This window comes from Chiloscyllium plagiosum, chromosome 12 (genome assembly GCF_004010195.1).
Source record: "Chiloscyllium plagiosum isolate BGI_BamShark_2017 chromosome 12, ASM401019v2, whole genome shotgun sequence".
NCBI classification, from domain to species: Eukaryota; Metazoa; Chordata; class Chondrichthyes; order Orectolobiformes; family Hemiscylliidae; genus Chiloscyllium; species Chiloscyllium plagiosum.
Window position 1 is genome coordinate 44,692,452 of NC_057721.1, and position 14,717 is coordinate 44,707,168.

Sequence of the window (14,717 nt, forward strand, 5' to 3'; positions counted from 1 at the left end):
AAGGCTGGTGTCTGTTTCCAAACCTTTATTAACATGATCAATTTAAAAGTCTTCAGCAGTCCTTCATAGAATTAAACAAGGAGTATTATTTACTCTCTCACACACACTTGCCCAGAAAATCTCTTCACTACATCAAAAATACAATAAGCCCTGAAGAAATGTACACTGAAAGGAAGGAGCAAATGTCTACTAAACTTTTAAGTCCTGTGAACAAGGTTTCTTTCCCACTCAGCAGTTGATGCTCAGGTGGCCAAGTTCTGAATCCAGGTGAATTTGTCATCATTCAAAGTAAGGGACTGTTCAGCAGGCCATGCAATCAGCCCTGATAGCTCCTGTAGCTAGGTGTCCAATTTCTTTGCAGGTAAGCTGCATTTGTTTTGAATAGGTTCTCGGAGTCTTTCCAAAAACAACTCAAAACCTCATTTCTTGAAAAGGCCACACCTCTCCACTTTTCTCTTCAGTTGCAACCTTGTTGATTTCTAGTTTGCGGACTGCCTCAAAGCAGGCAGGAGTTTGTAATAAAAAATTTCAAACTTTGAGTAGTTTGATTACTGGTGAATGTCCATTGACACAGAATCATAGGTAATTTTGATCTTTCACAATAACAAAGTAGTTTAAATTGAATCCAAAAAAAAATTGACATGCAATAGAAGGTAGGGGTTTTTAGCACTGCATTACAGGTAACCAGTCTTGAACGCATCCTAAAGCTGCAGAGTCTTGGAGTTTATTGTCCCTGTGTTCTGGAGTAAACCTTAACGATAGGAGTGGAATTCCACTTAGCCATGGCCATTCCAGATAAACTTTAGAAATTTCCAAAAGCTTGAATAGTCCTACAATTGGAAAGAAAGATGATAATTTGACAGTCAGTTTATAGCCTCTCCTAGTCAGTTTTAAAGCAGATTACAGACTTGCATGGGGATCACATTATCTAGAGGCCTAGAATATAATGAGAATAGGTTTCACTACATCTGTCCAAGCCTTGGTTAGACCACATCAAGAGCATGATGTAAAGTTCAGGGTACCACATGTTGATAAATGCCTTGGAAGAAGTGCTGTGCACATTTATCGGGACTGAGGATGTTAAATTATGAGGAATGTTTGCATGTGCTTGATTTATATTCTTGGAAAATGCATTTTTGTAAGATAATGTGATTTGAGGAGTTCAGGATTTCGAGCGGGATTAATACAGTAATGGAGAGAGATAAGTTCTGCTGGTTGGAAAGTGTGAAGACATGGGAAGACAACCTTCAAACTGAAGGCCTTTCAGGAGACGACACATCACCCAATGGCTGATGGAGTTGTGGAATTCTCTCTCAAATGCTATCATATTTATTTAATTTTAAAACTCAGATCAATAGACCTTTCTCAGTGAAGGAAATGTGGGATATGGAGCCAAGGCAAATAAACAGAATAGGACATAGATCCGCTATGAACTCATTACAGGACATTGAGCTCATCAGCTGAATAATGTGTTACTGTTATTTCACAAATCATTTCCTTTAAAAATTGGAATATCAAATACATTACTGATCAATTTGAGCCAAAGCCATATGTCACTTCAGTACTTGCATTCTCTATTATTTGTATTTATAAAGTTAATTTGAGTTCATGTACAAGAGATCCTACATCAGGGTCTCAGGCTTTATTGAAAAGAACAGAGACTATGTTCCGCAATGAGCTGAAAATCTGCTATCATTGGAAATATAGCATTCTATCTGGGTCAGACTGTCCTTGAATCATTGTCAATTCACACTCTTCTCAGGTGGATCAAGTCAAATTGTGACTGAAGTTAGAACTTGGTTTTCATCAATTTGTTGTAAATAACCAAATGCAATGAGGTTTTGTAGCAAATTGGACATTGCTATGAAAGATGTTTTTCAAAACAAAATGTTTTACTAAAGAAAGATTGTTTCTCTAGGTTTATCTGTGAGGGTACTATTGAGGAGAAGATCTTTGAGCTTCAGGAGAAGAAAAAGGATCTAGCAAAAAAGGTTTTAACCGGAACTGGAGGATCATTTACTAAACTTACACTGGCTGATCTGCGAATTCTGTTTGGTGTCTGAGCTTCAAAGAAAAACAACCTTACCATAAAATTATATTCTAACAAATTATAGTCAAAACTCAATGTGTCTGTACATTTGAGAATTTGAGGCATTTCTGTATTTTGGAAACATTTTTGTGTCAAGCATAATATGAATATTGTGCAATTATGGTGCAAGTTATAAATCCTTTAGTGTACATGTTTATGTTTGGTATATCACTTTTTCTGTTGAAAAAAAATGAAACACAAAGTTGCATCTTCCCAATCCCTGGAGAAAAGTACTTGTTATATGATTTCATCGTTTAAAAATAAAATGCTACTTTATTTTCGTTAATGATGGGAAAGTGTTCCCAATGCAAATGATTTTTATTTTACATATGATTTCATTTGTTCAGAATGGGTGCTTAACTTGAACTTACCATTCTTTAAAAACTGAATGTGAGATGGCAAGTTAATCATTAAAATAAATTTGACTTCTTTTGCAAAATACTTTGGACAAGACTTTGGGATATGTATTGTTTTTTCAACAATTAATCCATTTCATCCTTACCATAGCTTTTCACCTGCAATTCTTTAACCTGTCATGGATTTAACAAACAATGTAAACATAGCACTTTTACTGTAATGAAATAGCATAGTAAAACAAAGTGTGACACCCAGTTCATGTAAGCAGGAACTGTGTCAGATCATCAAAATCTAGTTCAGAAATATGTTTTAAGCTGACTTTTAATGTAGGAAAGCAAGGTGAAGTATAGGAAAGCAATTTCAGTTTTTGTGGCTTAGACAATTGAAGATGTGGCTACCAAGAGTGGAATATTACTGATTGGTCATGCAGTTCAGACCAGGATTAGTGGAGAGCAGATCAGAGTTGTGGGCTGGATGAGATTACAAAGATATGGAAAGGAATGGTCTTGGAGGACTTGAAAACTACGGTAAAAACTTGACAATCAAGGTGCCATCTGACTGAGAAGCAATTGAAGTCAGCAAGAACTCCGGCATGGATAGCAGAGTTTTAAATGACTGCAAGTTCAAGGGGGAATCAAAGATGGGAGATCACCCAGGAGTAGTCAGGTCTAGAGGTAGCACAGACATGGTTGAGGGTTTCAGGAGAAAAAGAACTGAGACAGGTATATTAATGGAGATAATAAAAGATGACACAAATGAGGTTGAAAGATCACCTGTGATTTCAGTGTTGTACAATTTATGAAATTGTTTCCCTGTGAGTTAATGTACTGTTTCTGAGATGTGTTTAATGCCAGCTCCAATTGCAATGGGTATCCCCATTGATGATAGAAGGGCTTCTTATGAAATGAGTTCAGATAGGCTTGACACATTGGTCAATAAGTCTGTTGCCCAAAACAGCCAACAATTCAACAGAAGTTGGCATTAAATGTTCAGTCTTGTTGGATAGCTGACCAGTTAATTGTAGGATGCTATCATAGGCAATCACTAAAATGTAAATCCAATTTTTTTTTGATGCAAACCCATTTGATGAGGGGATCTTGATTTATCTTCTAATTGTAAATGTTGGTAATTCTTGCACTAAAGAACTAAACCAAACAATTACTGTACGTAAATTCTTATGTCGAGTATTATTATTCATGTAAAATCCAGAAAGATTTTAACTGTTGAAAATCTTTGAATTGTTTAAATTAGTGCTTTTCAAAGTGTTGTGTGGAAGATCCCTTCCAAATCTAACACTCCAAAGCACCATCAGTCTTTGGTTTTCCTAATGTAATCCAAGACCCAAACACATTGTCCTGCTTAAACTTTTCAATTAGTATTTAGCAAAATGAATATCCACCAATACACAAGAAAGCTGGTGTGCTTGTGCAAACCTAAATTTTAAAAATAATTTTGGTTGAGCTCAAATCCATTGGAATACAACTTTTTTTTTCCATCTAGAAAGGTGTTGTGCTTTAATGGCTGATATTGTGTAAGCAATTGAGGTCATCTGTTTCTTTAATTCTCCAATACCTCCATTTCCTGAAAGTTGTCACTTATCTGTGCTTGCAGGTGAAAATTATTTTACCTGTTGGCAATACATAGAGGTTATACATAAACTAATGCAGGAGCTCCAGTATTTAATAGATTGAGGAAAGTGAAGTCTGAGACCAATTTGAGTTTATAAGGTACTGTATGAAATTATCATAAATCATTAGCAACAAAACTAGTAAGAAAAGTCAAAGACAGAAGAAAATTGCTAGAAAATTTCAGCATCTGATCTGAGGAGGAATCACTTGACTTGAAACATTAATTGTGACGTCTGTCCACATTTGCTGCCAGACCTGCTGAGCTTTTCCAGCAATTTCCACTTTCATCTGATTTACAGCATCTGCAGTTTCAGTTTTTATGAAATCAGAAAAGTCAATTTGTATCATTTATGCAAATCTCCTGATTTCAATGGGACTGGATTCCACAAGAACTTTTGAGGAATAAAACAAAATAATGCAAATTTATATCTCAAAACAAAGCTAAACTTTAACAACTTACCATTTAACAGAAAATCTGAACATAAATCATTACCATCACTAACAAACTCAATCCCACAAGGATGATGATGTAGCGTACTGGGATAAACCGGCTACCTGAAAATGGAGTTCATAGGGTAAGAACACTTGGCTTTGATAACAGATTGACAATATATTAACTTTTATGGGCTATTTTGTGGTGCAGTGGCAGTATCCCTGCCCTTGTTCAAGTTGAACCTGCCCAGGTTCAAGTTACACCTGCACCAGAGGTGTGTAATAATATCTCTGAACAGGTTGAATAGAAAAGTTGGTTGTAAAAAAAAACTAATTTCAACATTCTTTTTTGTCCTTTTGCTTTTAAACAGAGACAACTACTTTGAATTAATTGATTTACCTGAGTAATTTATGGTCTGTCATAGCTAATTTGGAAGTTTGTGTCTTTCGATCCTTCAATAAATGAGCTAAACATCTTTTAATGGAGTTAACTCATGTTACACTCGATCAACTAATATATTAGCATTACTTGAGCTCAGACAAATGTTCCTGCTTGTAATCTGGATATGATATTTATTTTACAGCTATTTCCTTAAGCATAACTTGATAATAATTTGATCACACCAACACTTGAGTAAAAAAGCTGTTTCATTACACCACAAGCAGAGCACGCAGTTACATTTTGAATCATTTAAATCAGTTGGCCAATTTATTTTCCCATGTGAACATAAAATAACATCCCACCCTTCCTCTGCATCAATAGATTTTCTATTAAGACTTACTGACTTAAACACGGTACCTTTCTCACTACCCTGCAGCATTTGTAAACATTCAGTCATCGTAAAAGCACTGAGAACTCTTAAATTTAAAAACTGTTCACACAAATGAAGAAAAGAATCAAAAAGATTTTAATGTAACACATTCCAATAAGGACAGATATCTTAATGGGTTGCAGATCCTGACATTTGCAATAACAACTTGTAAATCTGATGATATATAATTTACTGGTCTGAAAAATCATGCATTGAAAATGTAACTGGTTTTTGAATCATTATTTTAAAATGATTTTAGAACAATACCATAAATTATGTTAATCTGGCAATTCTGTATTAGCCAAAATTCTGTGCTTCGCAATTGGAAATGTTCATAGACAAAAATAGAAATTGCTGGAAAAGCTCAGCAGGATCGGCAGCATCCGTGGAGAGAAATCAGTTAACATTTTGGGTCAAATGACCATTCCTGAGAACTGGAAATATTTATAATTGGAGTGTGAATTTTACGTTCACAACTGCCATGCATAAAAAGGAATCTGTGTTACTTGCCCATTACAAAGGAAAATTTAGTTTGATGAGTCTAGGTTAACAGTGGTATATTTAGCTGGACATACTGTTTACATTGGCTGAATTGCCAGCTAACATTACTGGGAATGTATTGTGATTCAGCTAATGTTATTACTGGACAAATCAGGTCCCAGACTAAAACTTGACTTGTTTGATCAAAGTTTATTTTGTTTTGTTTTAGCTGTAACAAAGTGATCTCTCAGTAAAACATATGCATGCAGTGCTGCAGATTTTGCTTTAACAAAAAGCAGACGTTTATTAATAAACAAATCAAGATAAATAGATTAAACCAAACTATCAACTTGTAACAAATTCATATCTTAAAACACACAATGAAAGTGAAATTCCATTAATCCCAAAACAATTTGCAAAGAAAAACATCAATTTTTGTTTTGTACCCAAAACACAGTTACATCACCAAAAATATATTTTGCAAAGTACTCAAAAACATCACACATACAATAGTTATAGAGTCATAGAAATGTACTGCACAGAATTAGATCTTTCTATCCAATTCGCCTATGCCAACCAGCTATCTGAACCTAATCTAGTCCCTTTTGCCAACACTTGGTCCATATCCCTCTAAAATCTTCCTATTCATATACCCATCCAGATGCCTTTTAAATGTTGTAATTGTACTGGTCTCCACCACTTCCTCTGGCAGCTCACACCACCATCTGTGTGAAAAACTTAACCCTTAGGTTCCTTTTAAATTTTCCCCCCTCCCCCTTTAGTTCTGGACTCCCCCACCCGATGGAAAAGACTTTGTCTATTTATCCTATCCATGCCCCTCATAATTTTGTAAACCTCTATAAGGTCACCCCTCAGCCTCCAATGCTCAAGGGGAAAAAAGCCCCAGCATATTCATCCTCTCCCTAAAGCTCAAATCCTCCAACCCTGGCAACATCCTTGTAAATCTTTACTGAACCTTTAAAATTTCACAACATCATTCCAATAAGAAGGAGACCAGAATTGCACACACACATGAGAATCCCTTTCTCTAACACCTTGGTCAATTTGATTGTAATTTAACTTCTAGACTGGGGAAATGCTGATAACTTCTTCCTGGACCTATTTTGTTCATACTCAGCTTTAAGCAACTTCGGCAGGGTTTTATCGCAACACTTATTGTCTTGTGCTATCATTAACTCTTTACTTCAAAGTATATCCTTCCTTTCTCAGGAGCATATTGTGATACAAGCACTTTTATCAAAGGACCTCACAGGATTGCTCAAAACTCATTGTAAACCTTTAAGCTATGATTGTTCCTTAAACTTAATATAATTCCAGAAACTTTTAGTAAATCTTGATGCCCCATTATTTACATGGCTGAGTCACAAAATTTTCATTAATTCCAAATCTAGGCCTCAAAGACTTCTTTCAATAAACTGCTATTCCACAGTCCATTTCTTTCATTGTTTGGTTAAATGTCCAACTATCCATCTGCTCAATTTTTTTTCCTGTTTCTTTTAGTTTATTAAACAATACACAATTTACAAAACAATTAACAATAACAGCTGTATACAGAGAAACGGCAATTTTACAAGGGAGAGGAATGGCAAAGCCAGGCCCCAAACCCTAACATTCAACTGGTTTTCAGGGAAATGAGGACAAACCTCAAACCCCCTGCTCAGTTTTTTATTCAGTCTTCAGTCCCAGTAATTGATTAGCTATCCATGTGAGCATATTTGTGCTCAATGCAGCTTTCTCGATCTTTCTCTTTTTGTATTTCATATCGAATCTTCATACATATTCATTGTACTGCATACGTAGCAGAATCCTCTGAGCACTACTTTTTGCACATGGATACTTAGATCTTAAAATTCATACTTTTGACTTTTTTTGAAAATTTCTCCTGTCAAACTGACAAAGTTGCTAATTTTGGGCTGTGTTTCAGGAGGGCACTTGTGTCCAATCATCCACCTTTAATTCTACACTTTTTTGTCTTTACTAGCTATCAATGGAGTCATAGATTTATTTATAGTATCGGTTATGCTATTTGCATTTTAATAGGCAAGTTTTTTTCATTATATTTGTAAAATTAATTCCTTTCAATTATAAGTTTTCATAGGTTTCTTATTTTTTGAAATGTGATGTGCTGCAGAGTAATTTAGTTATACATTTTAAAACTAATTCAATACTATTTCATTAATTTAAAATGAGAATTATACTCTAAGTTGGTAACTTTTTTACTACTACTGGTCATACTTTAGTTATATGAGGTGAAAGTTAAATGTTCATTATTGTCTGGGAGGAGTTTTTGTAAAACCATAACTTAAGATTAATTAGATCTTATGGAAGTTGAATTTATCCTGCTCGAAATTCTTGCATTGTTGAACAGCATGAGCAGTTCATGTTGGGAGCAATAAGATTTAAAGAAAAACAGTATTGATGGATTGGAATCACTTTTTTTTTGTTTCTCACTGTAAAGTCAATTAATCAGGCCATGATTTTCATACAAACATATGAAACGGTAGCAAAATACAGTTTATTCCCCCAGGTGTTCTCCAGTATTCAAAAGTCATTCTGATCTGCCTTCTAAGATCAGGAGTCCCAAAGTTACATAGTGCTCTGATATTTTTTTAAAAAACTCCTAATCGGTCCAAACCAGCTGACCTAATTTCAAAATATTTCTCCCGCGTTTTGAACTTAAACATACAGACCGGGCATTCACCCAAACAAGCTAAGAGAACTTCATACTGATTGGACAATTGCAGAGGCTGATATTTCTTCATTCTGGATTCCCCTATCAGCCTCCCTCACATACACATATTTCTGTCCCTGATTAAACAAGACGACCCTACCCTAAATGCTCTGACTACCTCCTGATACCAAGAGCCTTCGTAACTTTCCTTCAGCTTCCAGCTCATAAACTCTGCGCCAAAGCATCTGAAGCTTGAAATGTTTCTGCTGAAGTGTTTGCTCTGGATCACAGTAGCATCCAGAAGCTCCCACATACTTCAGCCTCGACACTTCACCTGTCTTCCCATCCTGAATGAGTTTAAATTAATTGTGCAATTATGTTATACACTTATGTTCCTTTTGATATATTTTACCGACTTTATGACTAATTTATACACTGTTAAAATTAAGAATAAAATAGACAACCGCTTACCAGATACTCACCAAAACGTTAATCCTTTCCCAAGAACAGAACAAGAGCTAATTGTGACGGGACAGGAAGGGTAGAAAAACAAAACGAATTAAACACTTTCCTCCACCCCAACTTTCCCCAACTCACCAATCACCAGACTCCAGGATGCATTGCGTTTCATTAATCTGTGTGTTTCCCTTGGCTACCCTTTCAGATTTCCACAAAGCACCGCATCAGGTGCCACACAAGCGGTGCCACAAGCTCATATCAGGGGTGGAGTACAAGCTGGGTAGGGTGCCCGCTGAGTAGGGGGTAGGGCGCCAGGCAAGTCGGGGGAAGGAGGGAACAAGTCAGATTCGATTTGGGTTTCAGGTCCCACATGCGTCAGGTCAGGATCTGGGGCTGTAAGTGCTGTGGCGATCGGTGGAGTAAGGGTGTGCCAGGTAACCGCGGGGGGCACTTTAATACAAGGTCTAACCTCTCTTGCGCAATGATTTACTAAAATGCATCAGGATCCTCCAACTGGAGACTTTTGGAGAGTTCGAGGCGAAAAGGATATACCCACAGAATCTTCAATGTCTGCTACAATCGGGATTCCGCAGGATTCCTGCACACACTTCCCAATCACTGGAATGTTGGCTGTCTGGCCATGGGAAAATCCGGACCATTTTCTATCTACACTGGACGTTTCAGAAACTGCTACTTATAGATGCGATGTGGTTTTACGAACAAGATTATCATTTTAAAGTCTCCACGCACCAATCTCCCATTTGCACCGTTCCCTTTCAGCCATACATTGTCAGGTTGACTGGAGAACCGCAATAAAATACTCTTTGTCTCCAAAAACGACAGTTGAAAACATTCTGTTTCGCACTGTACTTTAGCAACGATACACAGTAAGGTATGTAACAAAAAATGCACAGTTCGCCACACTACATGATGGGAGAACTCAAAAGTGTAGAACTGGGCGCGGTTCATAAATTGTGCACATTCAGCGATTCAACTTCATATTTCCACTTAGATGAGTAAATGTTACTTAAACAAATTTGATAAACTTGGACCAGATATGCATTTTTAGAAAGTTAATTTCTCATTTAAACAATTCAGTTTTAATAAGTCTGAACTTACAATAAATGCCGAGGCGCTATGGCAATCCACCTGTAATAGAATATTCTGCTGGCAACTTCCTTTGGTTTCCTGACAATATCTTGGATCGCGCTGTGGCAGACACCTTTTGTACGTTCATCAAACAATGTTGATCTATTTAATCTTCTCTACATTGCCCGACCACTTAATATTGTGCCTTCCGATCTATGCGTTAACATATATCATTTCACAGTTTGATGTGGACTCAATGGGAGTACTGTGGTGTGGTCAGTATTAGTGAGGCACCTACCTGGACCGTCTCTGAGCCTTGTCCTCACTGACCCAGTGAAGGTCCTGTGCTGAATGTGACAGGAGACGGTGGCTCCCTGCTCCCGCTGGGGCCTTGCAATCCGCAGCCGGGAGCTCAGGTTGTAACTGCTGTCCGTGTTTACTGTCAGCGAGCCCGGCTCCTCCTGATAGGAGACATCCCCCTCAACAATCCAGGAAATGGTCAGATCCCTCGGGAAAAATCCCGCAGCCAAACAAGTCAGTGTCTGAATCCCAACACCTTCATTCTGAGGATCCGCAGTCAGATAGATTTCAGGTTTCGCTAAATAAACACATCAAAACAACACACATTGTGTCAATCTTCATTGTAGCAAATAGAAATCGACAGGTAGCAAGGAGAGGGATGATTAAAACAGCGTGAAACTTGGATACTCAATGGGACAGTGCAGAATGGGTTTAATAAATTGTACCCCGATTACCAAATCACCGACCCAAGGAGAACAGACCCCTCCTAACAATGTGGGTTAGAATGAGAGCCCGGGAGCCTCAATCAGTTTCGTCCCGACACGTGCTCGGGTTGTGTTTCTTTGGAGCAGGATGTTCAAGGAAGTAGGAAAAGTAAACTTTTTCATAAAATGGAGTCATAGAGGTCTACAGTACAGGAAAAGGTCCTTCGGCCCATCCATTCTGTTCCGGTTTAAAAAAAACTATCGTGAACCCATTATCCAGTTGGCTTTGTATGCCTTGTATTGCAAGTGTACATTTAAATACTTGTTAAATGTTATCAGGGATTTTGCCTTAACATCTTCACAGGCAGCGAGTTCCAGATTTCCACCATCATCTGATTGAAAACTTTTTTTTCCCTCATTTCCTGCCAGTCTCCTGCCCCTTGCCTTAAATCTCTGCTCCCTGATCCATTAACCAGTCCAACAAGAGGGAAAGCTATTTCCTGTCCACCCTATCAACATCCCTCTTAATTTAGTACATCTCAATCATGTCCCCTCTCAATCTCCTCTGCTCTACTGCAAAACAATCTGTCCGATCTGTCTTCATAACTGAAACTCTCCAGCCCAGGTAACAGCCCAGGGGCGGCACGGTGGCTCAGTGGCTAGCACAGCACCAAGGTCCCAGGTTTGATTCCTGCCTCGGGCAACTGTCTGTGTGGAGTTTGCACATTCTCCCCGTGTCTGCGTGGAGAATGCTCCAGTTTCTTCCCACAATTCAAAGATGTGCAGGTCAGGTGAATTGGCCATGCTAAATAGTGTTAGGTGCATTAGTCAGAGGGAATGGGTCTGGGTGGGTTACCCTTCGGAGGGTCGGTGTGGACTTGTAGGGCCGAAGGTATGGAATCTAATCTAATCCTGGTAAACAGAAGTTGCTGGAAAAGCTCAGCAGAATTTGTTCTGAGGAAGGGACACGAAACGTTAACCCTGATTTCCCTTCACTGATGTTGCTTTTACAGCGATTTCTGATTTTGTTTTTGATGATCTTTCCGTTTTTATTTAGCTTCCTGATAAATCTCCTCTGCACCTTCTCCAATGCAGTTACACTTTTTCTATAATGTACTTTGCCTGTTCTTAAACGTTATGCCAAAGGCAAACATATTATATGTCTTCTTAACCACTCACTCTGCCTGACCTTAGGGACTTGTATGACATGCACACCAAGGTCCCTCTGATCCCTAATGCTGCCCAGGGTCCAACCGTTCCTGACCGATTCCCTTGCTTTATTTGTCCTGCCCATGTGCGTCACCTCACATTTATCTGGATTGAATTCCATTTACCGCTGACCAGCCCACTTGGCTAACAAGTCTATATCATCTCCATTAATTGTGTTTTATTTGGCATCATACTTGTTGGAAATCGGATCTTTAGGGTTCAGCTTAGAGAGCTTTGTCTTTTGGGCGGTTTTCTTCAAGCTAAGTGTTGACAAGGATGGGACTGAAAGGATCCGATAGAAAAGCAGGTGCTGCTGGTGGGTGGTTAATGTGAGATTAAAGGTAAACCCCGGGCAGACCCTGTGCTCCCACACAACATCCCAGTCTGGGCTCTATCTCTGTGATTCTAAGCACTGTTTCTGTTTCCTTCTCTCACACATTGAGTTATTTCACTCTCCCTTCATCTTCTCAGAGAAAGCTCACTGCACTGTTAACTTCCTGTCCAGGTCAGCCTCACAAGTGAAGACATTCTTCCTCCATGCAGTTTGGGCTGCTTCATTTTTAAAGTTCTCTCACAAATTTTATTTTTTAAGTTCTCTATCCGGTCACTAGCTTATACAGTTAATGGTCGGGCCCTGGGTGTGTTGCTGAACAAAGAGACCTCGGGATGCAGGTGCATTGTTCCTTGAAAGTGGAGTTGCAGGTAGAAAGAGTGGCGAAGGAGACATTTGGCGTGCTTGCCTTCACTGGTCAGAACATTGTCGGGCTTGAGGCATTACGTTGCAGCTGTACAGGACATTGGTGAGGCCATTTCTAGAATACTGCACACAGTTCTGATCGCCTTTCTACAGGAAGGATGTTAAACTTGAAAGTGTGCAAAAAAGATTTACATGGATGTTGCTGGGACTGAGTTACAGGAAGAGGCTGAATAGGCTGAGGCATTTTTTCCCTGGATGATTGGAGGCTGAAGGATTTTTGAAGAGGGGGTTGGATCGGGTGAATAGCCGAGATCTTTTTCCCAGGTTTTGGGAGTCCAAAACTATAGGGCATAGGTTGAAGGTGAGAGGGGAAGATCTAAAAAGGGCCTGAGGGTTAACATTTTCAGGCTGAGCGTGCTGCATACATGGAATGAGCTGCCAGAGTGGTAGAGAGCGGTACAATTACAACTTTTAACTTATAAAAGGCTTTGAGTTGGATATATGAATAGGAAGGGTTGAGAAGGATATGGGCTAAATGCTGGCAATTTGGGATATTAGAGAAGAGAAGAGGTGAGAAGATCCAGTTTACTAATCAAGGATTAAAGTTCAAATTGGATGTTGAATCCTCACCCAGGTCATCTTCCAAGGATCTTGAGGAGGAACAGAAGACTGTCATCCAATTGGAGACATCTGAAAGAGATGACAGTGTTGATGATAAAGAGGAAGTACTATCTCAAAATCCTTGTTCTCGACCTGTAAGTATTCAGTTTGAGCCAGTTTTGGGATGGATTTTAATTTTAAGAATTGGAGGTGTTATTTGTCTTGAAGCATTGATGTGATTGTTTGATGAATAATCCCAGAGCATATTAAATTCCCATATTTGAACATAATTGTTGGATTGTGATTGTTTCCGTCACAAATGTCAAAATACAACTCCACTTTATTTGGGCACATTTTGCACGTCAACATTTTCAGAAATTACCCTGAGTGTTCCCCTTTACCAAGGACACTTTCCCAAAAGACTGTTGTGAGGAATATCTTGATAAATTGTTAATATATTTGTGGGTGATAAAATCAAGCTGTGGGGGATATTCTTAAAATTTCTGGTGTCTCAGTGATTTTTACCTTGCCCATCAATTCTCAAAATAAGTGTAAGTATGCCTGATTATTTCTCAAGGATTTAGTGACTATTTCCACTGTGTAATTTCTGAGTTTAGAACTGAAGGATTGCTATTGAAATTCAAACCTTTTCCTCCTGTACTTTTCTGTCCTTCCCTAAAAGGGAGGCAGTGTTTTTAAAGAGGATCTTTTGAACTAAGTTTTGAATCATCTCTGGCTTTTTCAGTTCGGATGCAATTTTTCCAGCGTAGTGTTCGGAAGCAAAGTCCTGAGACTGAATGACCATCTGATTAGAAGAACAGAAGGGTTTATGGTTTGCACATATTAACATTGATTGGACAAGCAGCTCTTTCATAAAAGTGCTTGACAAGTTCTCATGCTGTCCATTCCTTTCTGAGCATTCAATATCGGAAATCACTGAAATAGGTGCTTGGGTCAGTTTGATTTGACACAGCAACATCCTGACTAAACTGACACATGCTCTTCTGATATGTCAATATTTGTGTTTCCCTATAAAGCGCAGGAATAAAAAGGGGTGCAGCAGTCAACTGAAGGTGATCTGATTTTGGAAAGCTGAAGCTCAGAACGTTCAGTCTGAAATCATTCATTCCCCGAAGTACACAACAGTTTGTAGATGAAGAGATTCTCCATACTTATACTCTGAACCAGGAAAGATTTGAACAGTCGATATCAGTTTCCTAAAATGGCCATTACTTTCTCCATGGTAACTCGTAACAAGCCATATTTCTTGTGATTGCATAGTTTGAAGAATATTCACTGTTTTCATCACAATGTATCTGATCCTGAACTGTCCAAAAGTATTCTTTTCAGTTCAATAACTGTATTCTTCTCATCCTCCACACTCCATGATAGTCCATGATATCTCCCTTTGTGAGCCGAATGGAATATTGATTCCACCTAATGGATAA

At 38.4% G+C, this 14,717-nt stretch overlaps 1 protein-coding gene and 1 gene segment (V, D, J or C); one reads left to right on the forward strand and one right to left on the reverse strand.

Annotated features, from left to right (window-relative positions):
* The window catches only part of ttf2 (transcription termination factor, RNA polymerase II), a 54,743-nt gene extending 52,213 nt beyond the window's left edge, over nt 1-2,530 (forward strand). For all 5 annotated transcript variants that reach the window (XM_043700922.1, XM_043700926.1, XM_043700923.1 and 2 more), the window contains one exon: nt 1,919-2,530. In XM_043700922.1, the coding sequence (XP_043556857.1) occupies nt 1,919-2,063 (145 nt within the window). In that variant the 3' untranslated portion in view covers nt 2,064-2,530. The remainder of the gene's footprint in view (nt 1-1,918) is intronic.
* Nucleotides 589-14,717, reverse strand: part of LOC122555190 — a 181,835-nt gene continuing 167,706 nt past the window's right edge. Inside the window, 2 exon segments of the C gene segment in view lie at nt 589-830; nt 10,337-10,636. Of these exon segments, the coding sequence occupies nt 664-830; nt 10,337-10,636 (467 nt within the window).